Genomic DNA, 24,414 nt, shown 5'->3' with positions numbered 1-24,414 from the left:
ATATGCATGAATGTTTCACCAGATGGATCTCTTACTACTGCAGTAGTGTAAAACTCTCCTGGTATTTTAATAACAGTTACAAAATAATAAAATAAAGCATATACTCATTTTTTGGAAGGGTTCAATTTGAGCAGATGATTTTACAGTCACTGTCATCATCAGAGTGACCTAGCTTGCCCGGCACATTCAGCATCTGGCTCATATTAGCGATCTCAAACAGTTAAGGTAGTCAGAGAGGTGCTTGGCCGCTAAAGTCCCAAGGAATGAGTTTAAGGGATTATAAACACTGACAAATATTTCACTGACTATATATAAATACAAATATATTACAGTTAAAATATTTCACATATAATATTTCCTTCTGTTAGGGAGCATTCCAGTGAAATGACAAAGAAAGCTGATGCTGATTGATTCTTTCTTACAAACGCATGTTGTCATAGAATAAATATGTGTGAATGTCAGATAGAACCTTGTGATTCCAAGGTGACGAAATGTCACGCCCAGCGAAACAATCGAAACAAAAACGCCTATCAGTTCCTAAAAACTCAAAAACCTAAAACCATCCACCCAAGTACTACTCTTAAAGAAGGTTTTATCAAATAACTACACCACATTTATTTTGCATTAAATACATTCTAATGATTCCACATGAACACAGAACAAAAAATACAGAATGAAAATACATACAACAAAAGCCCAAAAACCTGAGCTCACCTAAAATGTTAACATTATTCGTTTGTTGATTTGTAAACACTAGTTTATTTGCATTCAGGAAATGCAAATGCATATTTATTGACATTCAGAGAACTGTAAAACCTTTTTAAACCCTTAATTGCATTTTGTGCTATATATTTATGTATACACTGGCTACAAGTCCGGAGATAATTTTCACCTCCTCATCAGGTCGGGTCTGGAAATGGTTGCTAGTTTACTGAACTTGCTGTCCAGATTTCTGAGCATCTCTGATTGAAAGTCATCCTCTGGAATGGATATTGCATCCAGTTCACCATTGTCCATAGGTTGTCCTTCATCTGCGTAACAGTGCGGTTTGTAAATAACATGTTGATCATCACAGGTTTGGAGAGCAAGTAGTTTCTGAACAGAAGAAGGAAAAAACAAAAGCACCATGAAAATTATTCAAACATTTAGACATTATTAACCAAATGTATTTCTCATGATCAAAAAACCTGTTGAGCTAAAGATTAAAAAGGAAGGTTTTACAGTATGTCTGAAACAGTGTTAAAATTTTATTTAGATAAATCCACTTTAGATGTTTAGTAACTTTACAACTCAACTAATAGTCATTACAGTACTACACTGTCTGCTGAATATCCCTTTATTTTTATGCTCCACCAACAGACTATAAGAAACTTCGCAAGTACATGTAAAACTTAATCTACTTATCCTAACCTTCATCTAACAGACTATTAATATTTTAATGAGAGTTAGTTTTGTAGCTGCAAAGTTACTTATAGTTAGTAGAATAACTGTGGACAATCGGAAAAAAGTGGAATCAAAACATTTCATTTGGACATTCATCGAATGTTTTTTAAATGTTACTACTTTTTTTAAATATGCAGAAGTAACTTTTCCATAATGTTTGGAAAAATAATAATAATAATAATAAGTGGAATGTTCCCTTTATGTTCAACTAATTAACAAACTAAATAAACAAATAAAGTTTTTAACATTTAAAAATTGGACATTCAAAATAAACATTTTTATAACATGATGGGAACATTAAAAAAATGTTCTTTAAACTTTTTTTTTTAAGTTGTGAAATGAGGAAAAATATTAATAAGGAATGAGTAATCAGTAGAATAGTAATGTAAAGCTTTAAATCTCCTGGTTGATGAGAACGGCGAGGTTTTTACCCGAGTAAGATGCATTGGTTTTGTATGAACGCATGGTTCTAAAACTTGATTTTCTGATGCTCGATATCTGGTTGAAAAAAGCATGTGAAAAATGTTCAGTTGTGCTGAAGTAAGCGAAACGTCAATTATTACCGCCATTTTATGCAAAAAAAAAAACTAAAAAAAAAAAACTTTAATAATCACCTTATATATCGATTGGCTGAATTGCTGGTCGCTGAATTGCTGGTCGCTGTAGACTGGCGGTGGATCCTGTGAAACTGCCTGCTGTCCTTTATAAATCACCTGGATATTATGAAGCATAATGATCATTTTAAGAAAAAGTTCTCCTGCATATGGTAGCAAACAGGATGCGAATGTTAGATATAAATATGATTTGAAGTGATCAAACGTTACACTTTGCTAGTTAATGAAAGTACCATGTACGAATCATGCACAAAAATGTTTACAGCAATTTTTAATCTACAAATTTAATTTAATGTTACGCATGCTATTTTACAGTATTTTTTTATATTACAATAATTAGTTACAGCACTAATACCAAGAAACAAAAAATATATGAAGTACATGTTCTTGTATAATTTGTGTGTGTGTGTGTGTGTGCATGTACCTGGCATTCCACAAGGTTTGTAATTCTACTAAATTTTGACCTTGTAGGGACATTTTTGGTCCCCACGAGGAAATTAAACTCACATCATGAATCATACAGAATAAAGTGTTGAATCTAAAAAATTGCCAGTAGTTTTGTTTGAGGGGTATTTTTAATTAATAGACAATAAAGTATGTACAGTATAAAATGACCCAATAAAACATGGAAACCTGTGTGTGTGTGTGTGTGTGTGTGTGTGTGTGTTTGTGTTTCAAATTATACAAGGAGATGTAATTGATATGTCATTTTTACATTAACATTAAATTAACAAATGCCGTATGCGTGGTTATCTCATGTAATTAAATAAACTAATATGAATTACTTGAGCTAATGTTGACATAAAACATTTGTTTTAGTGTTACCTAAAACTGAATAAAAGGCACAAATTCAAACATTACTGAAAAACAGTTACTGTGGGTTGTGTGATGAAATTACCGAGCAGTCAGTCCCTGGACTTTCTGTATTTGATTTCATGAGATTACTGTAGCTCTCCTCAAACATTGGACTCATTTTTTTCCCTGTCTTGCAGGTGATCAGTAGACTCATGAAGCACATTGCTGAAATATAAAAAGAGAGTATTTCTTTTAAACTTGGATACTTTCACATTCCCACTTTTGTCTTCTCTAGGGCCGGGACTCGATTAAAAAAATTAATCTAATTAATTAGAGGCTTTGTAATTAATTAATCGAAATTAATCGCATTTTAATCGCATATAAATATTTGACCTGAGAACAGTGAGAAGTAATTTTTTTTCACATGGATTTATAGTATACCATTGAATAATGACTGAATACATAAGCTTAAGCAACAAAATATTGTTTATTTTTGTTCAACCAAGTCTAGCAGACCAGTGCAATTTTTGCCATGAAGTGTATCAATAGCATATTTAGAAACAATTTAGAAATAGTACATTTCAGAAATTCAGGAAGCTTATAGGTGCTGGAACCTTCTGTAAAGTGTTTTTTAAGTAAAACACAATACTGTCAATTGCATTCAGAACATTAGAAACACTGACTATTAGAAAACATCTCTCTGTTGCTTCAGAGGCCATAACATACTAAGTCCAACTCTCAACAACCTTGGCCAAAACAATAAAGAGTTCAACATAAACTGTTGCACCAACAAAATAATACACATTTCAACATAAAGTGTAAAGTCCACGCTAGCTGCTATATGTTTTGCGTTGAGGTGATACTTGAGGCTCAATGTGCTGCTGCAGTGATATGCGAACGCTAGTTGGTGCTTCAGTATAATCGGTCCCGCCGAAACTCATCAAGTGAGAAACGTTCCGCGGTGCAAAAATAAGTTATTAAAAATGCGTGAATTTTTTTTTCTGTAATTAATTAATCTTAGTTAACGCGTTATTTTTTGTGTAATTAATTAATCTCAATTAACGCGTTAAAGTCCCGGCCCTAGTCTTCTCACATCAAAATGCACCCTCATATTTGTTTAGAGCTGTTTTCATTTGTAAACCATGCTTGATCTGTGCTGATTTCTCTCCTGTTTCAGACTATTTTTTTCAATGGAGGAAACAATATTAGGGTTGAGGACTCATATTTTAAGCCAAAGCGATGGTTTGCAGTTAAAAAACATCTTCATGATGGATTTGTTTCTTACAAACACACAGCTTTTCACTTTACATTTTGACAGCACCCTTGCAGTGGATCCTTTGGTGAGTAAGCGATATAATGCTAAACAAACTCTATATCTACATCTCGGATGGCTTGTGGATGAGTAAACTGTCAGCAAAACTTTTATTTTTGGGTGAACTAAATCTTTAAATCAACTGAATAATTGTTTTACCAAATGCAGAAAAACATATATTCTAAGTGCTTTTAGCGAGGCAAAACTACAGTATTTACAGAGAACAAATTAAATAACATTTCAAAACTGTAATAAAAGTTAAATAATAATAAAATAAAAAATAAAAAACATGTGACATAAAAACAGGTTTCTACAGGTTTCCATGGAAAGTTTTTTTTTTATTGTTTAACCACACCTGTAATGGTTGAATTGACTTGTACAGAAGGATGGGTTTTTGGTATTGTATAACATTCTTCATCACTTATTAGCACTATAAAAATCATCTAAACATTGGAAACCACTCACCTGTGAGAACTGAAAGAACAAGCAGCCAGATTGCAACAGACCCCATCAGAGCATTTGAGACCATCTTGCCATGGCAGTTGGGAGTTAAAGAGCAATCACACACCTTGACCGTCAGGTTCTGGATGGAGTATAATCCCTGCTGGTCTGATATTTTGATCTGGAGCACGTGATGACCTGAAGACACTTTGTCTTCTTTTACAAGACCCACCGTTGTGCCTTTAGGAGAAAAAGACAGACAATAAAATGAGAATTAGTATTACTGTAAATATATACTAAAAGTTTGGAATAATTAAGAGTTTTAAATGTTTTTTAAATAAGTCTGAATTTGTTTAGTCAGAAATAATGTGAAATAATTATTACTTATTTTTTATTTATTTTTTGAGATATTGTAAAATGTAATTTATTCCTGTGGTCAAAACTTCAATTTGAACCAATTTTTTTTGGTATGTGTGTGGAAATTCAGCATCATTACTTCAGTCTTCATTGTCACACAATCCTTCAGAAATCATTCTAATATGCTGCTTTTCTGCTCAAAAAACATTTCTTATTATTATCAGTTGAAAATAGCTATGCTGCTTATTATTTTTCTTTTAAACTCATTTTTTTTTTTATTTGGGTCTTAATGTAGATAAAGAAACACAATTTAAGGAGGTCATGGAAGAATGTTCTGGACATAAAGTCAACATAAAACTTGTGTTTTCCAAGTGAAATATAATGAGAGAGATCGTCGTGCGGTCTGGATTGAGTGCCATTACCATGATCTGGTTCAAGCCTCCATTTGTCCTTTACATCTCCTAAAAGCTCATAGTAGAAAGGTGATCCGTATGGAGGAAAGTCTAGGTCTACGGCTGTGATGTTGACCATTGTGGGCTCTTTATGTTGGCAAATGCTGACTGTGTTCACCTCCAGTATTGGTACGTTATCATTTTGATCAATCAGGTGAATCACTAGAGTTCCAGTGCCTGTCATCGGAGGAACACCTGCCAATCAGAGACAAGGAGGAAACTGACATTTAGAAAGCTGTTCATGAATCATGAGGTTGTGTAAATGTGCATGTATCTCAAATGAAATGAATTTGAAAATGAAAGGAATTGTCCGTCAGGGATACTTGGCAAAACATAAGAATATTTCATGTCTTACCTTCATCCACAGCATACAGTTTTACTGTATAGGTGTCGTCTAATACAAATGGCGACTCTCTATCCAGAATTTTAGCCGTGGATACATGTCCAGTCTTTGCATCAACAGTTATCCATCCATCAATATCTTCACCTTTAATAAATCTGAAATTCAAATAAATCTGATGAATTCATCGTTATTTATATGCAATCCTGTTCATTCAAAACTATACAGTACCATTAGTGAAACATACAGTAACATTAGCTTCTCTTACGTAAATGTGTTTGCATAACTTCCATCCATGTCTTTAGCAGTGAAGGTTGTAAGACTTGTTCCTACATCGATGTTCTCTGTTACTGGAATATGTTTAACAGGAGGTATAAACACCGGTGGATCGTTGACATCTTCAACATAAATAGTCACTGGAATGCTATTATAGAGGTGTGTAACACTCTTGTCAGAGTTTGGGGCTATTTGGTCAAGCTCCCATGCTGCATTCGGTACTTTCCTTTGAATCTTACAGGAATAGTAAGGAATTTCGTTCTGCACACTGATGGACAGATTTTGATATGTTTGCTCCTCGTAGTCCATTGGCTAAAATAAAGAGAGTTTAGAGAACAATCAACATGATTGTATACAGAGATATTTGTGTATCTTTCTGTTTGTTAAAATTGTTCCGATCCGAAATTGCAGAGACAACAATAAACTGCATTTCTGTGAAAACACAAACTCAACCTTTGAGAAGGTTGGCTTTCACAATGAATCATCAATCATCTGCATACCTTAACAACTGTTAAAATCCCTTCATTCGTAACAGGGTCTGTTTCTATTTTGAATATCTCTTTTGTATCTCCGTAAATTATGTATTTGGCTTTCCAAGCTTTTGAGCCACGGACATCTCTGTCTGTTACTTGCAGTCGCAGAACTTCAACCCCAGCTTCTCTCTCCTTGACCCTCCCTGGTCCCTGAAACATAAGTCAAATATTGCATTGGGTTTCACTGGAAAGTGTGTCTAACTTGCCGTTAAAAGCAATAACCAAGAATCTCACAAGCATAAACACTATTAATCTTACAGTCGACTGTGAAACTTACTGTTTTGCCAAAGAACTCTGGCAGATTGTTGTTATTATCCGAAATATTGATTATCACTGTACTTGTACTTGAGAGCTGTATCTTTTCGCCTTTGTCCTTTGCTTCAACAAGGACTGTATATTTCTGAGCTTTCTGGAAAAGATTAATTTAGGAGAACATTTCTTTGGTGGCAATGGAGACATATTTATGAAGCACGAAATACAATGTATGTTGTCTAAATGGAATAACATTTATTAATCCCAATGAAAGAAATTAAGCCCATACCTCAGAGTCCAAACACCCCTTAAAATAAATAGTCCCAGTTTGGTTTTTCTGCTGTATATACAATTCAACATTATCTGTTTTTGGTATAACATACTTTATTGTGAAACTGAATGTTCCATTGTTTGTTTCTGAATCATCTTTATCACCTGCCTGTACAATCAGTACATCTTTGCCTAGAAAAATATTAAGAAAACCAAGTGTTAATATTTCAGCCAGTAATTACACGTCCATAATTTTTTATTCCCCTTAATGTTGTTTCAAACATGTGCGCTTAAGTATATGGTATTTATGTTTTAAGAAATATTATGGAGCCCTTGCTGTTCAATAATAGCTCATAGTAGCCAGGGGCTGTCAAGCTCAAAAAACAACCCTTTAATAGTAATAGCAATATAGCAACAACCAATGTAGTGTGTAATAATCACTATAATTACAATGTTTCCTTTCATGTTATGAGGGGGGACATAACAACACTGTGGCTTGCAGTGACATGAGGGTGAGTAAATAATGTCAGAATGTTCTGTTTTGTGTGTTTTGTTTCAGAAATGAAATAGAAAGTAGTGAAGTGCAAACTATAATAGATTACCTTGAGCATGTGACTCGTCCACAGTCACTTCATAGACTGACTTTTGAAATTCTGGAGCATTGTCATTTATGTCCAATATTTTGATATCAAGCCCAAGCCTTGTATTCGGTTTATTAGTGGATATGTTTATTGCTTCAAAATTCAACTGCAATTGAGTCCAGTGAATATCAATATACAGGCCTTCCTTGCAGCCTATTTACATTAATTTCAATGCTGGTTTGCAAATGATACTTTGTTCATTAAGCAGTACTTACAAAGAGAACTTTAGGGTCCTTTTCATAGTCCACCTTTCCATGTACTATAATTTCACCTGTGTCTTTAATGCTGAGAATATTCTTTGGCTTTTCATCCACACCTTGACCTTGTAGCTTGAAATTTAGTAAATAAAACGTATCAATTGAAACCTGAAAAGCAAGTAACATACACATGATTATTATTATCCAGCAATTTGACATATGTAATGTGAAAAACTTTATTCAAATAAATCTGAACTGAAAGAGCTCTAGCTAAAAGCTGTTATGATGCCCCTCACCTTGTCTAGTATGTATGGAAATGGACCAGGGTGTTCTTCCTCAATACTAAATGAATCAATGATCCATGCACGCTTCTGTCGAATCTTCCTGCTGTCAGCCCATTCACACACACTCCAGACAGACTGAGTTGAAAAGAAGTCATTATAAGTTATGTTACAAAGGTTAAGTCAGTGTGTGTATCTGATTATACCATAAGAAGCATATGAGGATTAACAATTTAATGTGAACTGCAATTGTTTTTTTTATAACAATAAAAATATAAGATTTTGAAGTATGTTGTTTAATGGTAGCCATTGATTACAGGTTTGTTTGCTTTTTGTTTGTTTATTTGTTGTTTTTTTTCATACTATGGAAGAATATGGCTACCAACAACCGTTTGGTTACCATCATTCTTCAGATTATCTTATTTTGTGTTCAACAGAAGAAACAAACTCATGGAGGTTTGGAAGAACTTGAGGGTGAATAAATTATATATATATATATATATATATATATATATATATATATATATATATATATATATATATATATATATATATATATTTAACAGTTGAAATTTAGACCCCTACATTACTTTGAAGATTTATTTAAAATATAAACACTTTGCTGATAAAATTTTGAGTTTTAATTTTCTTTTATTATTACATGGTTCTGTGGAATACTTGATTCTGATTGGTCAATCACGACATTCTGATGTCTGTTATTGTCACAGTGTCTGGGTTGTTGTTCCCCGGGGTTCCACTAGATGTCCTCCTTCTCACTGTGTCTGTCCCAGATCACTTCCGGTTCCCTTATATGGTCACCTTCCTCCTTGTTGCGTAATTGATTGTTCCCCCCACCTGTCTCCTGTTTCCCCATTATCCTTCTGTGTATAAATACCCAGTCTGTCTTAGTCTGTGTTACGGAGTCCTTGTTTAATGTTATGTTATTTCATGCCCGTCATCCTTGTCTTGCCTTGCGTTAGTGTCTTGTTTATGTCTGCTTTGATCTTCTGGTTTTGACCCTGCCTGGACTGTTTACCCTTTTGGATTATCCCTAATAAACGACGTACCTGCAAATTGGTTCCTTCTCCTGTGTTTCCCATAATACGTTACGTGACAGAAGGACTCCGTCAACGTTGGAACCAGCGGTATGTCCCTTTTCCGTTCCCCAGCCAAGATGGCGGAGAGGCGGGTCAAGTATCTTCGGTTGACCGCCCTCCGTCAAGAGGGCAACGAATTGGGTGCCCTGGCTCAAGTGTTCTGGTCCCTGGCTGAAGGCATGGGATACAATGATGCGGCCCTTAAAGACCACTTCAATGGCGGGCTGGATGATCCAGTGCCTCAGGAAGAGATGGCGCAGTTGGAGACGCTGGAGTTCTGGGAATTTGTGCGCTACCTGCAGTTTCAGTGTCGGTGGGATGCCCCAGCCACTCCTGTCTCTTCCGGCAGGGTGGTCGTCAGCCCAGCACCACTGCCCAGGAAGGCCGTCAGCCCAGCGCCACAGTACAAGATGGCCGCTAACCCAGCGCCAACGCCCAAATTGGCCACCGGTCCAGCGCCACAGTACAAGATGGCCGCCAGTCCAGCGCCACAACACAAAATGGCTGCCAGCCCAGTGCCACAGCACGAGATGGCCGCCAGCCCAGCGCCACAGTACAAGATGGCCGCGAACCCGGCGCCAATGCCCAAATTGGCCACCGGTCCAGCGCCACAGCACAAGAGGGCCGCCAGCCCAGCGCCACAGCACAAGAGGGCCGCCAGCCCAGCGCCACAGCACAAGATGGCCGCCAGCCCAGCGCCACAGCACAAGATGGCCGCCAGCCCAGCGCCACAGCACAAGATGGCCGACTCAAAGCCTGAGTCTCCAGATAAGGTGCACGATGCTGTCCCGGAGGCAGAGGCGGTGCCCGATGCTGTTCCGGAGGCCGAGGCGGTTCCCGTTGCTGTTCCGGAGGCCGAGGCGGTTCCCGTTGCTGTTCCAGAGGCCGAGGCGGTGCCCGACGCTGTTCCAGAGGCCCGAGGTGGCACCCGATGCCGAGGCTGTTCCGGAGGCCGAGGTGGTGTCCGAGGTCGAGGCAGTGCCCGTTGCTGTTCCAGAGGTCGAGGCAGTGCCCGTTGCTGTTCCAGAGGTCGAGGCGGTGCCCGACGCTGTTCCAGAGGCTGAGGCGGTGCTCGAGGCCGCTCCCGAGGTCGTTACTGAGGTGTTGCCCGAGGCCGTTCAAGAGGCCGAGGCGGTGCTCGAGGCCGCTCCCGAGGCCGTTACCGAGGTGGTGTCCGAGGCCGTTCCAGAAGCAGTGCCCGAAGCCGAGGCGCCTCAGGTCTTCACAGACAGTCCAGAGTCTATTCGGAGTTCCGTGGACTCTCCGGAGTTGGGTCAGGGTCCGGCGGACCCTCCGGAGTCGAGTCGGGTTCCGGCGGACCCTCCAAAGTCTTGTTTATGTCTGCTTTGATCTTCTGGTTTTGACCCTGCCTGGACTGTTTACCCTTTTGGATTATCCCTAATAAACGACGTACCTGCAAATTGGTTCCTTCTCCTGTGTTTCCCATAACACGTTACGTGACAGAAGGACTCCGTCAACGTAGGAACCAGCGGTATGTCCCTTTTCCGTTCCCCAGCCAAGATGGCGGAGAGGCGGGTCAAGTATCTTCGGTTGACCGCCCTCCGTCAAGAGGGCAACGAAGTGGGTGCCCTGGCTCAAGTGTTCTGGTCCCTGGCTGAAGGCATGGGATATAATGATGTGGCCCTTAAAGACCACTTCAATTGCGGGCTGAATGATCCAGTGCCTCAGGAAGAGATGGCGCAGTTGGAGACGCTGGAGTTCTGGGAATTCGTGCGCTACCTGCAGTTTCGGTGTCGGTGGGATGCCCCAGCCACTCCTGTCTCTTCCGGCAGGTTGGTCGTCAGCCCAGCACCACTGCCCAGGAAGGCCGTCAGCCCAGCGCCACAGTACAAGATTGCCGCTAACCCAGCGCCAATGCCCAAATTGGCCACCGGTCCAGCGCCACAGTACAAGATGGCCGCCAGTCCAGCGCCACAACACAAAATGGCCGCCAGCCCAGTGCCACAGCACGAGATGGCCGCCAGCCCAGCGCCACAGTACAAGATGGCCGCTAACCCGGTGTGGTGAGAAATCCAGTCCCCCCGCGAAATTGAGTCCGCTTAGGACCAAGGCGGTAGCTGTTTTAAATGCCTGATCAAAAGTTGTTATCGCGATAACTTGTTGCATGGTTAATCGGAGCTGCGGTAGCTTGTTGTTTCAAGCTAAAATAATTTAATAAAAGCAACATACAGAATGTAATCGATCAAATTGTTTTTTTTTAAATGTCATAAAACTAGCAGCATCTCATAAATAATGCATTGTAATTAGTTTTAATATTCGGTTACTAGAACGCCTCAGCACAGCTTTTGAATATATTCTAAAATAATAATAATTCAGTTGTGATGACTAAAACACGTTTAGCCCACAAATTCAGAAGATTGTGGGATAGTTGAAAGATAATTATTAATAAAACGAACATATGTACTATATATATATATATATATATATATATATATATATATATATATATATATAGACACACACACACACTTTGATTTTTATTTATTTTGACTTACTACCTAATTCATGTAATTTTTTACATTATTTTCAATATTGTAATAAGTATACTTATGTTGTTATATATGGTTTTGCTTACAAGCAGTTCATGTATTGCAATTGCTGATTGTATATTATTTAAGAAACTATTGTTTTCAAAGAAAATCATACAGCAATTATCACATTATGATGACAAATTTACAATTGTAATTGACTTTAACTCATATAACACAGTACATAAAATAGTACAACAGTTACTTGTACTATTACAAATCAGTAATAGTAAGGCAATAATGGCTGTTTGTGCACTGAAAGTAACTAAAAATGCAGCTAGTTTATAATTGTTAATTATAACTTGCAATTATAATATAATTCTACACAATTTTTTTACATATAAATGTTCAAGCAATATGCACACTATCAATGTAAGACATTTATACATTTTTCAAAATGCATAACATTTTTAAAGAATCTTTACAGAAAGACATACTGTTGTGTCTATGTGGTCAAAAACACCCTCACTGTTTTAATAGTTGGTGTTAAATGCATTAGTCGTCATACATACAGCAAGCAAGCCAAAGGCAACGGTGGTTAATTAAGAAAAACCTGTAAGATGTCGATACTGGAGTAAAAAAAACCTTTGGAGAAACCAGACTAACCAAAAACACTGGGGAGCAGTTCTCCTCTGTATATTCAGTCTGAACATTTGGTACAATATCATTGGTAGTTAACGGTGTTACTGCATTGATTCAGCTGTAAGGTTAGAGGTTAAATGTGCCATGTACAGGCAGCAACATTGTTTTCTCTGTGGCCCAGGTGAGGCATGCAGTGGCAGTGAAGAGTGCTAAGGTGCAGTCATCCATTCATAAATTCTTGCTGTTTTGCTGAAACTGGAAACAGTTCATCCTATGTGAAGTCCATTGTGGAAGATTGGGGAATCATCAGTCTCAACGTAACTCGAGAGCGTCTCGGGACAGAGCTTCTGTGGTAAAGAAAAATATAAAAATGTTTAGGAACTGTAATATAATAAAAAAATTTTCCCTCTCTGCCTTTGTAATATACAGTATGCTGGAAGACTTTCTTGACATCATACAGAACGGGTTCAGAATACAACAGAAGCAGGAAACATCAAAAATCACTGTTAACCGTAGAGCATCGGTTTACAATTCTTGCAAAAATCAAGTTATGATTTATGTGTATGTTGTTATAAAAACAATCAAACAGACATAAATGTAATCTGTTAAACTCAGTCTATTTTGCATTCAAACATTGCTTTAAATAAAGAGACAGGTGATTTATTTGAGCAGAGCTTGTTTTCTGCCTCCACTATTTGGAAAGTCTCATACGAAAATACTAATATACATATATATATCCTATTTTCTATGAAACAAAAAAACTGCTGCAATGAAAATCTCCTTTTGATTTATTGTGCCTTACTATTAATTTCATTCCTAATTATTCAATTACTGAACGCTATTATGAAAGTATATGTGTTTGTTTATGTTAAATAAAAGATAAACATGAGAAAAGAGTCGTATCTTCACTTAAAATCATAGAAATGCATCTTGAACAATCGGGTCCCACCTAGCGAGGACCCCTAAGATGGCGGCCGTCGCGATGCCTGTGCGCAGGATGCAACGGAGGCACTTGTCACGAACGAAGGACACGAGACAGTTACTAATGTACACTAAAAATCTTTGTCAGATTTGAGATCGTATTAACTACCAGCAAAATACGTTCATATGTGGAAAAAATAGCAGATGGAGTTGATAAAACGCCTGAACAATAAATACAGACCTCATCGTCAAAGATCGCGAGAAAAAGGCTTGAACAATCGGGTCCCACCTAGCGAGGACCCGTAAGATGATTCATTATTATTATCACTACTAACGTTACTACTATTATTTGTGTGTGTATTGTCAGTGTCATATTACTGTACAAGGACAGTGGATAATATTGGTAGTTAATAAGAAAATCAGCTCAAATCATTAATCGCCCCTCCCCTCCACACCCAAATGCATGCATGTGCAGGACGGGTTTAAGCACACCTCTAGTTCTGTCATACTCGTGCACAAATCACACGAAGATTTTTAGTGTGAATTACTACCTGTCTTGTGTCCTTCGTGACAAGTGCCTCCGTTGCGACTTGCGCACAGGCATCGCGAGAGCCGCCATCTTAGGGGTCCTCGCTAGGTGGGACCCGATTGTTCAAGATGCATTTTAAGCGAAGATACGACTCTTTTCTCATGTTTATCTTTTATTTAACATAAACAAACGTATATACTTTTATAATAGCGTTCAGTAAGTGAATAATTATGAATGAAATTAATAGTAAATTAAGGCACAATAAATCAAAAGGAGATTTTCATTGCAGCAGTTTTTTTGTTTCATAGAAAATAGGATATATATATATATATATATATATATATATATATATATATATATATATATATATATATATATATATTAGTATTTTCGTATGAGACTTTCCAAATAGTGGAGGCAGAAAACAAGCTCTGCTCAAATAAATCACCTGTCTCTTTATTTAAAGCAATGTTTGAATGCAAAATAGACTGAGTTTAACAGATTACATTTATGTCTGTTTGATTGTTTTTATAACAACATACACATAAATCATAACTTGATTTTTGCAAGAATTGTAAACCGATGCTCTACGGTTAACAGTGATTTTTGATGTTTCCTGCTTCTGTTGTATTCTGAACCCGTTCTGTATGATGTCAATAAAGTCTTCCAGCATACTGTATATTACAAAGGCAGAGAGGGAAAAAATTGTTATTATATTACAGTTCCTAAACATTTTTATATTTTTCTTTACCACAGAAGCTCTGTCCCGAGACGCTCTCGAGTTACGTTGAGACTGATGATTCCCCAATCTTCCACAATGGACTTCACATAGGATGAACTGTATCCAGTTTCAGCAAAACAGCAAGAATTTATGAATGGATGACTGCACCTTAGCACTCTTCACTGCCACTGCATGCCTCACCTGGGCCAGAGAGAAAACAATGTTGCTGCCTGTACATGGCACATTTAACCTCTAACCTTACAGCTGAATCAATGCAGTAACACTGTTAACTACCAATGATATTGTACCAAATGTTCAGACTGAATATACAGAGGAGAACTGCTCCCCAGTGTTTTTGGTTAGTCTGGTTTCTCCAAAGGTTTTTTTTACTCCAGTATCGACATCTTACAGTTTTTTCTTAATTAACCACCGTTGCCTTTGGCTTGCTTGCTCTATGTATGATGACTAATGCATTTAACACCAACTATTAAAACAGTGAGGGTGTTTTTGACCACAAAGACACAACAGTATGTCTTTCTGTAAAGATTCTTTAAAAATGTTATGCATTTTGAAAAATGTATAAATGTCTTACATAGATAGTGTGCATATTGCTTGAACATTTATATGTAAAAAAAAACAGTAGAATCATTTTATTATAATTGCAAATTATAATTATATAGCAATTATTGCTATCTATATAAACTATCTAGCTGTATTTTTAGTTACTTTCAATGCACAAACAACCATTATTCACTTACTATACTTAATGGTATAAATATAATAGGCATACTGACATACTTCATGTAAAATTAATATAACATTCATTTTACATAAAATAATAATATATCTGTATATAATACAACAATAACACGGTTCTGCACAAGCAATTGCGATATTATATAATTTAGATTAACAATATAAATTTACACACACACATTGAGTAGCTGTATGCTATGCTGATACGCGAGTAACAAAAAAAAAAAAAAAGAGAAATGGTTGAGTTCACAACCTAAAGCGCGTTGGCTATATACTAGCCTATGAAACATGTAATTTAAAGTACATAAATGGTCATTATAGCAAAGTTCAAACGACAAAAATAAAAACGCTATTTAGCAGGAATTGTAATCAGGCGCTAAAAAATAATACCCATTAATTGTTCGTTGAGCCAATGTGATCACTCGGGGTCCTAAGCAGACTCGATTTCTCGGGCGGACTCGATTTCTCATGACACCGGCGCCAATGCCCAAATTGGCCACCGGTCCAGCGCCACAGTACAAGAGGGCCGCCAGCCCAGCGCCACAGCACAAGAGGGCCGCCAGCCCAGCCCCACAGCACAAGATGGCCGCCAGCCCAGCGCCACAGCACAAGATGGCCGCCAGCCCAGCGCCACAGCACAAGATGGCCGACTCAAAGCCTGAGTCTCCAGATAAGGTGCACGATGCTGTCCCGGAGGCAGAGGCGGTGCCCGATGCTGTTCCGGAGGCCGAGGTGGTTCCTGTTGCTGTTCCGGAGGCCGAGGCGGTTCCCGTTGCTGTTCCAGAGGCCGAGGTTATGTCATGTTATGTTATTTCATGCCCGTCATCCTTGTCTTGCCTTGCGTTAGTGTCTTGTTTATGTCTGCTTTGATCTTCTGGTTTTGACCCTGCCTGGACTGTTTACCCTTTTGGATTATCCCTAATAAACGACGTACCTGCAAATTGGTTCCTTCTCCTGTGTTTCCCATAACACGTTACGTGACAGAAGGACTCCGTCAACGTAGGAACCAGCGGTATGTCCCTTTTCCGTTCCCCAGCCAAGATGGCGGAGAGGCGGGTCAAGTATCTTCGGTTGACCGCCCTCCGTCAAGAGGGCAACGAAGTGGGTGCCCTGGCTCAAGTGTTCTGGTCCCTGGCTGAAGGCATGGGATATAATGATGCGGCCCTTAAAGACCACTTCAATTGCGGGCTGAATGATCCAGTGCCTCAGGAAGAGATGGCGCAGTTGGAGACGCTGGAGTTCTGGGAATTCGTGCGCTACCTGCAGTTTCGGTGTCGGTGGGATGCCCCAGCCACTCCTGTCTCTTCCGGCAGGTTGGTCGTCAGCCCAGCACCACTGCCCAGGAAGGCCGTCAGCCCAGCGCCACAGTACAAGATTGCCGCTAACCCAGCGCCAATGCCCAAATTGGCCACCGGTCCAGCGCCACAGTACAAGATGGCCGCCAGTCCAACGCCACAACACAAAATGGCCGCCAGCCCAGTGCCACAGCACGAGATGGCCGCCAGCCCAGCGCCACAGTACAAGATGGCCGCTAACCCGGTGTGGTGAGAAATCCAGTCCCCCCGCGAAATTGAGTCCGCTTAGGACCAAGGCGGTAGCTGTTTTAAATGCCTGATCAAAAGTTGTTATCGCGATAACTTGTTGCATGGTTAATCGGAGCTGCGGTAGCTTGTTGTTTCAAGCTAAAATAATTTAATAAAAGCAACATACAGAATGTAATCGATCAAATTGTTTTTTTTTAAATGTCATAAAACTAGCAGCATCTCATAAATAATGCATTGTAATTAGTTTTAATATTCGGTTACTAGAACGCCTCAGCACAGCTTTTGAATATATTCTAAAATAATAATAATTCAGTTGTGATGACTAAAACACGTTTAGCCCACAAATTCAGAAGATTGTGGGATAGTTGAAAGATAATTATTAATAAAACGAACATATGTACTATATATATATATATATATATATATATATATATATATATATATATATATATATATATAGACACACACACACACTTTGATTTTTATTTATTTTGACTTACTACCTAATTCATGTAATTTTTTACATTATTTTCAATATTGTAATAAGTATACTTATGTTGTTATATATGGTTTTGCTTACAAGCAGTTCATGTATTGCAATTGCTGATTGTATATTATTTAAGAAACTATTGTTTTCAAAGAAAATCATACAGCAATTATCACATTATGATGACAAATTTACAATTGTAATTGACTTTAACTCATATAACACAGTACATAAAATAGTACAACAGTTACTTGTACTATTACAAATCAGTAATAGTAAGGCAATAATGGCTGTTTGTGCACTGAAAGTAACTAAAAATGCAGCTAGTTTATAATTGTTAATTATAACTTGCAATTATAATATAATTCTACACAATTTTTTTACATATAAATGTTCAAGCAATATGCACACTATCAATGTAAGACATTTATACATTTTTCAAAATGCATAACATTTTTAAAGAATCTTTACAGAAAGACATACTGTTGTGTCTATGTGGTCAAAAACACCCTCACTGTTTTAATAGTTGGTATTAAATGCATTAGTCGTCATACATACAGCAAGCAAGCCAAAGGCAACGGTGGTTAATTAAGAAAAAACTGTAAGATGTCGATACTGGAGTAAAAAAAACCTTTGGAGAAACCAGACTAACCAAAAACACTGGGGAGCAGTTCTCCTCTGTATATTCAGTCTGAACATTTGGTACAATATCATTGGTAGTTAACAGTGTTACTGCATTGATTCAGCTGTAAGGTTAGAGGTTAAATGTGCCATGTACAGGCAGCAACATTGTTTTCTCTGTGGCCCAGGTGAGGCATGCAGTGGCAGTGAAGAGTGCTAAGGTGCAGTCATCCATTCATAAATTCTTGCTGTTTTGCTGAAACTGGAAACAGTTCATCCTATGTGAAGTCCATTGTGGAAGATTGGGGAATCATCAGTCTCAACATAACTCGAGAGCGTCTCGGGACAGAGCTTCTGTGGTAAAGAAAAATATAAAAATGTTTAGGAACTGTAATATAATAAAAAAAATTTCCCTCTCTGCCTTTGTAATATACAGTATGCTGGAAGACTTTCTTGACATCATACAGAACGGGTTCAGAATACAACAGAAGCAGGAAACATCAAAAATCACTGTTAACCGTAGAGCATCGGTTTACAATTCTTGCAAAAATCGAGTTATGATTTATGTGTATGTTGTTATAAAAACAATCAAACAGACATAAATGTAATCTGTTAAACTCAGTCTATTTTGCATTCAAACATTGCTTTAAATAAAGAGACAGGTGATTTATTTGAGCAGAGCTTGTTTTCTGCCTCCACTATTTGGAAAGTCTCATACGAAAATACTAATATACATATATATATCCTATTTTCTATGAAACAAAAAAACTGCTGCAATGAAAATCTCCTTTTGATTTATTGTGCCTTACTATTAATTTCATTCCTAATTATTCAATTACTGAACGCTATTATGAAAGTATATGTGTTTGTTTATGTTAAATAAAAGATAAACATGAGAAAAGAGTCGTATCTTCACTTAAAATCATAGAAATGCATCTTGAACAATCGGGTCCCACCTAGCGAGGACCCCTAAGATGGCGGCCGTCGCGATGCCTGTGCGCAGGATGCAACGGAGGCACTTGTCACGAACGAAGGACACGAGACAGTTACTAATGTACACTAAAAATCTTTGTCAGATTTGAGATCGTATTAACTACCAGCAAAATACGTTCATATGTGGAAAAAATAGCAGATGGAGTTGATAAAACGCCTGAACAATAAATACAGACCTCATCGTCAAAGATCGCGAGAAAAAGGCTTGAACAATCGGGTCCCACCTAGCGAGGACCCGTAAGATGATTCATTATTATTATCACTACTAACGTTACTACTATTATTTGTGTGTGTATTGTCAGTGTCATATTACTGTACAAGGACAGTGGATAATATTGGTAGTTAATAAGAAAATCAGCTCAAATCATTAATCGCCCCTCCCCTCCACACCCAAATGCATGCATGTGCAGGACGGGTTTAAGCACACCTCTAGTTCTGTCATACTCGTGCACAAATCACACGAAGATTTTTAGTGTGAATTACTACCTGTCTTGTGTCCTTCGTGACAAGTGCCTCCGTTGCGACTTGCGCACAGGCATCGCGAGAGCCGCCATCTTAGGGGTCCTCGCTAGGTGGGACCCGATTGTTCAAGATGCATTTTAAGCGAAGATACGACTCTTTTCTCATGTTTATCTTTTATTTAACATAAACAAACGTATATACTTTTATAATAGCGTTCAGTAAGTGAATAATTATGAATGAAATTAATAGTAAATTAAGGCACAATAAATCAAAAGGAGATTTTCATTGCAGCAGTTTTTTTGTTTCATAGAAAATAGGATATATATATATATATATATATATATATATATATATATATATATATATATATATATATATATATTAGTATTTTCGTATGAGACTTTCCAAATAGTGGAGGCAGAAAACAAGCTCTGCTCAAATAAATCACCTGTCTCTTTATTTAAAGCAATGTTTGAATGCAAAATAGACTGAGTTTAACAGATTACATTTATGTCTGTTTGATTGTTTTTATAACAACATACACATAAATCATAACTTGATTTTTGCAAGAATTGTAAACCGATGCTCTACGGTTAACAGTGATTTTTGATGTTTCCTGCTTCTGTTGTATTCTGAACCCGTTCTGTATGATGTCAAGAAAGTCTTCCAGCATACTGTATATTACAAAGGCAGAGAGGGAAAAAATTGTTATTATATTACAGTTCCTAAACATTTTTATATTTTTCTTTACCACAGAAGCTCTGTCCCGAGACGCTCTCGAGTTACGTTGAGACTGATGATTCCCCAATCTTCCACAATGGACTTCACATAGGATGAACTGTATCCAGTTTCAGCAAAACAGCAAGAATTTATGAATGGATGACTGCACCTTAGCACTCTTCACTGCCACTGCATGCCTCACCTGGGCCACAGAGAAAACAATGTTGCTGCCTGTACATGGCACATTTAACCTCTAACCTTACAGCTGAATCAATGCAGTAACACTGTTAACTACCAATGATATTGTACCAAATGTTCAGACTGAATATACAGAGGAGAACTGCTCCCCAGTGTTTTTGGTTAGTCTGGTTTCTCCAAAGGTTTTTTTTACTCCAGTATCGACATCTTACAGTTTTTTCTTAATTAACCACCGTTGCCTTTGGCTTGCTTGCTCTATGTATGATGACTAATGCATTTAACACCAACTATTAAAACAGTGAGGGTGTTTTTGACCACAAAGACACAACAGTATGTCTTTCTGTAAAGATTCTTTAAAAATGTTATGCATTTTGAAAAATGTATAAATGTCTTACATAGATAGTGTGCATATTGCTTGAACATTTATATGTAAAAAAAAAAACAAAAAAACAGTAGAATCATTTTATTATAATTGCAAATTATAATTATATAGCAATTATTGCTATCTATATAAACTATCTAGCTGTATTTTTAGTTACTTTCAATGCACAAAAAACCATTATTCACTTACTATACTTAATGGTATAAATATAATAGGCATACTGACATACTTCATGTAAAATTAATATAACATTCATTTTACATAAAATAATAATATATCTGTATATAATACAACAATAACACGGTTCTGCACTAGCAATTGCGATATTATATAATTTAGATTAACAATATAAATTTACACACACACATCGAGTAGCTGTATGCTATGCTGATACGCGAGTAACAAAAAAAAAAAAAAAAGAGAAATGGTTGAGTTCACAACCTAAAGCGCGTTGGCTATATACTAGCCTATGAAACATGTAATTTAAAGTACATAAATGGTCATTATAGCAAAGTTCAAACGACAAAAATAAAAACGCTATTTAGCAGGAATTGTAATCAGGCGCTAAAAAATAATACCCATTAATTGTTTGTTGAGCCAATGTGATCACTCGGGGTCCTAAGCAGACTCGATTTCTCGGGCGGACTCGATTTCTCATGACACCGGCGCCAATGCCCAAATTGGCCACAGGTCCAGCGCCACAGTACAAGAGGGCCGCCAGCCCAGCCCCACAGCACAAGAGGGCCGCCAGCCCAGCGCCACAGCACAAGATGGCCGCCAGCCCAGCGCCACAGCACAAGATGGCCGACTCAAAGCCTGAGTCTCCAGATAAGGTGCACGATGCTGTCCCGGAGGCAGAGGCGGTGCCCGATGCTGTTCCGGAGGCCGAGGTGGTTCCTGTTGCTGTTCCGGAGGCCGAGGCGGTTCCCGTTGCTGTTCCAGAGGCCGAGGCGGTGCCCGACGCTGTTCCAGAGGCCCGAGGTGGCACCCGATGCCGAGGCTGTTCCGGAGGCCGAGGTGGTGTACCTGCAAATTGGTTCCTTCTCCTGTGTTTCCCATAACACTTTACGTGACAGTTATCCCTTGATAACAACCGGTAAAAGCTGATAACACAGGCTCATCCGGGAAACTGAAATCAGCACCATACTCTTGCTAGGAACAGTTTTTATTTGTGGTGGAAGCTTTGCATTTTGTTAGCTAATAAAATATTAAAACTCAGTTCAATACTATGTGTACAGTTATTTAATTATGTCATCCTGCACTCGCTCTCTCGTTTCATACAAACGCAGCTGTTGACATTCTTCTACGATGTTTTTGTACAGTGTAATGGATTATAAGATGGTGGTAAAATTTTAAAACATTTTCATCTTAAATCAATATTTTTTATTGCCATAATTTTTATGTGGTGAAATGTGTAACTGCACCATATCCCTTAAATATTGGTTTAGTTTGAATGTGCTGCTTCATCGAAGCTGACTTCATGGAAGCTTTGTGTTCAAATATTTAAACTCAAATAAATATTTTATGTATAATTATTTACTTATGAGGCAAGTATTTGTGTAATTAGTGGGATAATGTATATTCAGCCGGTTGTTATTACAGAATAGTCAGGTTAATTAAATACAACTTTCACTTCATAGATGTACATCAAATATAAATCTATACTTGATTTTATCACCAAAAGAGAGAATAAGTAATGTTGCATAAAGGAATTAACTATTCCTTTTTTTTATATATATATGTCAGTGTGAAAGTCCCCTAATTTAATCTGGCAGGGATATATTTATAATTTTTTATTAAATTGACTTATTTTTTTTCACAGTTATTTTTTTTACACTATTGGTATGATAACTATTCATTAAATCTAATTTCATTTTGATTATGGAATGATAGCACAGATGTTATAATCCACATTGCAGGCCACAGGAGTCGAAGAAATATTTAAATTTTTCCGGCTGCTGAAAGGTTTATTAGTTGTCAGTATCTGCTAATGAGGACAAAAGCTAATTAGTTACAGCTGATGACAAAACTTTTAAAGTTTAGGAGTTTATTTCTGATGTTTATGTTTCTAAGAATGCTTGAAGACATTACCGTTTGTAAACCACATCACAAAATACATTATTGACATGTCAATCCTTGAAAAATTAAGCTGTGCAGATAACTGTGCAGATCATAAATAATACTATATATAATTACTAGATATTGACAGTGCACTTTTGACTGTATACACATAATTATTAATTACTTTTATTAATAAGCATATGTTGGACTATACAGGTACTTTAAGGCATGAGCTTACAATTAAAACAATTCTTAAAGTTCATAATAATGTCCCTGTGTCATGATCTTAAAGTCCCTTTCATCCACAACTCTAAAGGCAGTAACACAAATCCAATTTAACAGAACTAATTCAGGCATGCTCTACCTTTAAGGCTCTTACTACCTGATGCATGGCAAACAATAAAAACATAAACGGCTGTTGTCTAGTAGTATGAGCAGAGAAACACAAGCCAATGTGGCTGGCTCCAGTGTATCACATCACACAGCAACTTTAACTCACCAGTAGCAGGAGAAAGCTGACTGGAAGGGTCCTCATGTTGAAGCAGATCATTACACAGTCCTGCTCGACTGAGACTGAGCTTTCCTCTGTCCCTTACAGTAATCCACACTGCTCATATGACACATGAGAGAGAGAGAGAGAGAGAGAGAGAGAGGGGGGGGGGGGGGGGGAGAGGAGGGCATATTCAAATGACGTGGGAAGGAACTGGGACAAGTGTTACTTTATCACTGTTAAAACAACTCTTTTAAAACAACACAATGTGTTATTTTCAACATGTATTGAGTGTGTTCAGGGACAACACATACTGAGTTAAAAAATGTGTTCACAATTTAACACAAAATGTTTCACTTTAGTAAACACATTAATGTGATGTTTTTTGTTGTGTTTTACACAACTATGTGCTACAGAGCAATTATTTTTAATTGTCTGTCAACAATTTAAAAACTCCTTTTGTGAAATCACAAACATAACAACATAACTTGAACTTTTATGTTTTGTATATGCTTTTTTTTGATCGATCTTAGGAAATATGTTATGTAACGTTTAAAAGTATGTTCATTTATGCGTGCAGTATGGGGCTCATTTAATAACCCTCTGGAGTCGATTAACACGTATACGCGTTATGAGTCATTTTCTCACGATAACCCCGCTTAGAATAGCGCGGTAAAGTTAGTTTTAGGTTTGATATTCGCTGAATATTCGCCTAGGCTTGCTTTAGGGACCATCTGCAAATTTACCTCTCAGTACAAAACGAAGTCCAATAATTAATACAAATTATGTTTTCAATGCCACAGTAAATGCGTTGTGGGCAAACTGACTGAAAATATTTAATCTAATATGTCGCTACAGACATTATATCCCTTACTGTACGTACAGTACACAAGCTATTTTCTTAAAAATATATAATTCTCCAAGTTTTTTTTTTTAATGTTCCAAAGATTGTAGGACATGTGTAGTTATACATCTGAATTACTACAGGTGGAATTTTGCCAATATTTCCCTTACTGTATGTACAGTAAATAATTATTCTTAGAAAATAATTACTGTAATTGACCTAAAGGGTGTTTTTATGTTCCAAATGTTATAGT

The 24,414-nt window shown here is 37.4% G+C and overlaps 1 protein-coding gene across 2 annotated transcripts; it reads right to left on the bottom strand.

Moving 5' to 3' along the window:
* Positions 1-586: 586 nt before the first annotated feature.
* On the bottom strand, positions 587-23,430 carry LOC127945083 (cadherin-like protein 26). Of its 2 annotated transcripts, XM_052541648.1 has the most exons (15): positions 23,327-23,388; positions 8,220-8,342; positions 7,942-8,091; positions 7,688-7,832; positions 7,105-7,277; positions 6,841-6,972; positions 6,531-6,713; positions 6,023-6,342; positions 5,770-5,912; positions 5,385-5,609; positions 4,630-4,845; positions 2,956-3,077; positions 2,058-2,156; positions 1,875-1,941; positions 939-1,095 (listed from the first exon to the last, which is right to left on the bottom strand). In XM_052541648.1, the coding sequence occupies exons 1-15, from the start codon at positions 23,375-23,377 to the stop codon at positions 1,070-1,072; spliced, it is 2,175 nt and encodes a 724-aa protein (XP_052397608.1). In that variant the 5' UTR covers positions 23,378-23,388; the 3' UTR covers positions 939-1,069. The 2 variants fall into 2 exon arrangements, with proteins under 2 accessions (XP_052397607.1, XP_052397608.1); XM_052541647.1 differs by lacking the exon at positions 1,875-1,941 and having other exon boundaries at positions 587-1,095; positions 23,327-23,430.
* Between the last annotated feature and the right edge of the window lie 984 nt (positions 23,431-24,414).

This window comes from Carassius gibelio, chromosome A23 (genome assembly GCF_023724105.1).
Source record: "Carassius gibelio isolate Cgi1373 ecotype wild population from Czech Republic chromosome A23, carGib1.2-hapl.c, whole genome shotgun sequence".
Classification (NCBI taxonomy): Eukaryota; Metazoa; Chordata; class Actinopteri; order Cypriniformes; family Cyprinidae; genus Carassius; species Carassius gibelio.
This window is presented reverse-complemented; position numbering and strand designations above follow the sequence as displayed.

What these genes read in the sequence shown, in the direction of transcription:
- LOC127945083 (XM_052541647.1), bottom strand. Translation starts at nt 23,377, where the DNA reads ATGATCTGCTTCAACATGAGGACCCTTCCAGTCAGCTTTCTCCTGCTA. An exon ending in ACTGTATGCTGTGGATGAAG is followed by an intron (nt 5,610 to 5,769) that starts GTAAGACATGAA and finishes TCTGATTGGCAG; the next exon opens with GTGTTCCTCCGATGACAGGC. An exon ending in GTCCAGGGACTGACTGCTCG is followed by an intron (nt 2,157 to 2,955) that starts GTAATTTCATCA and finishes CATAATATCCAG; the next exon opens with GTGATTTATAAAGGACAGCA.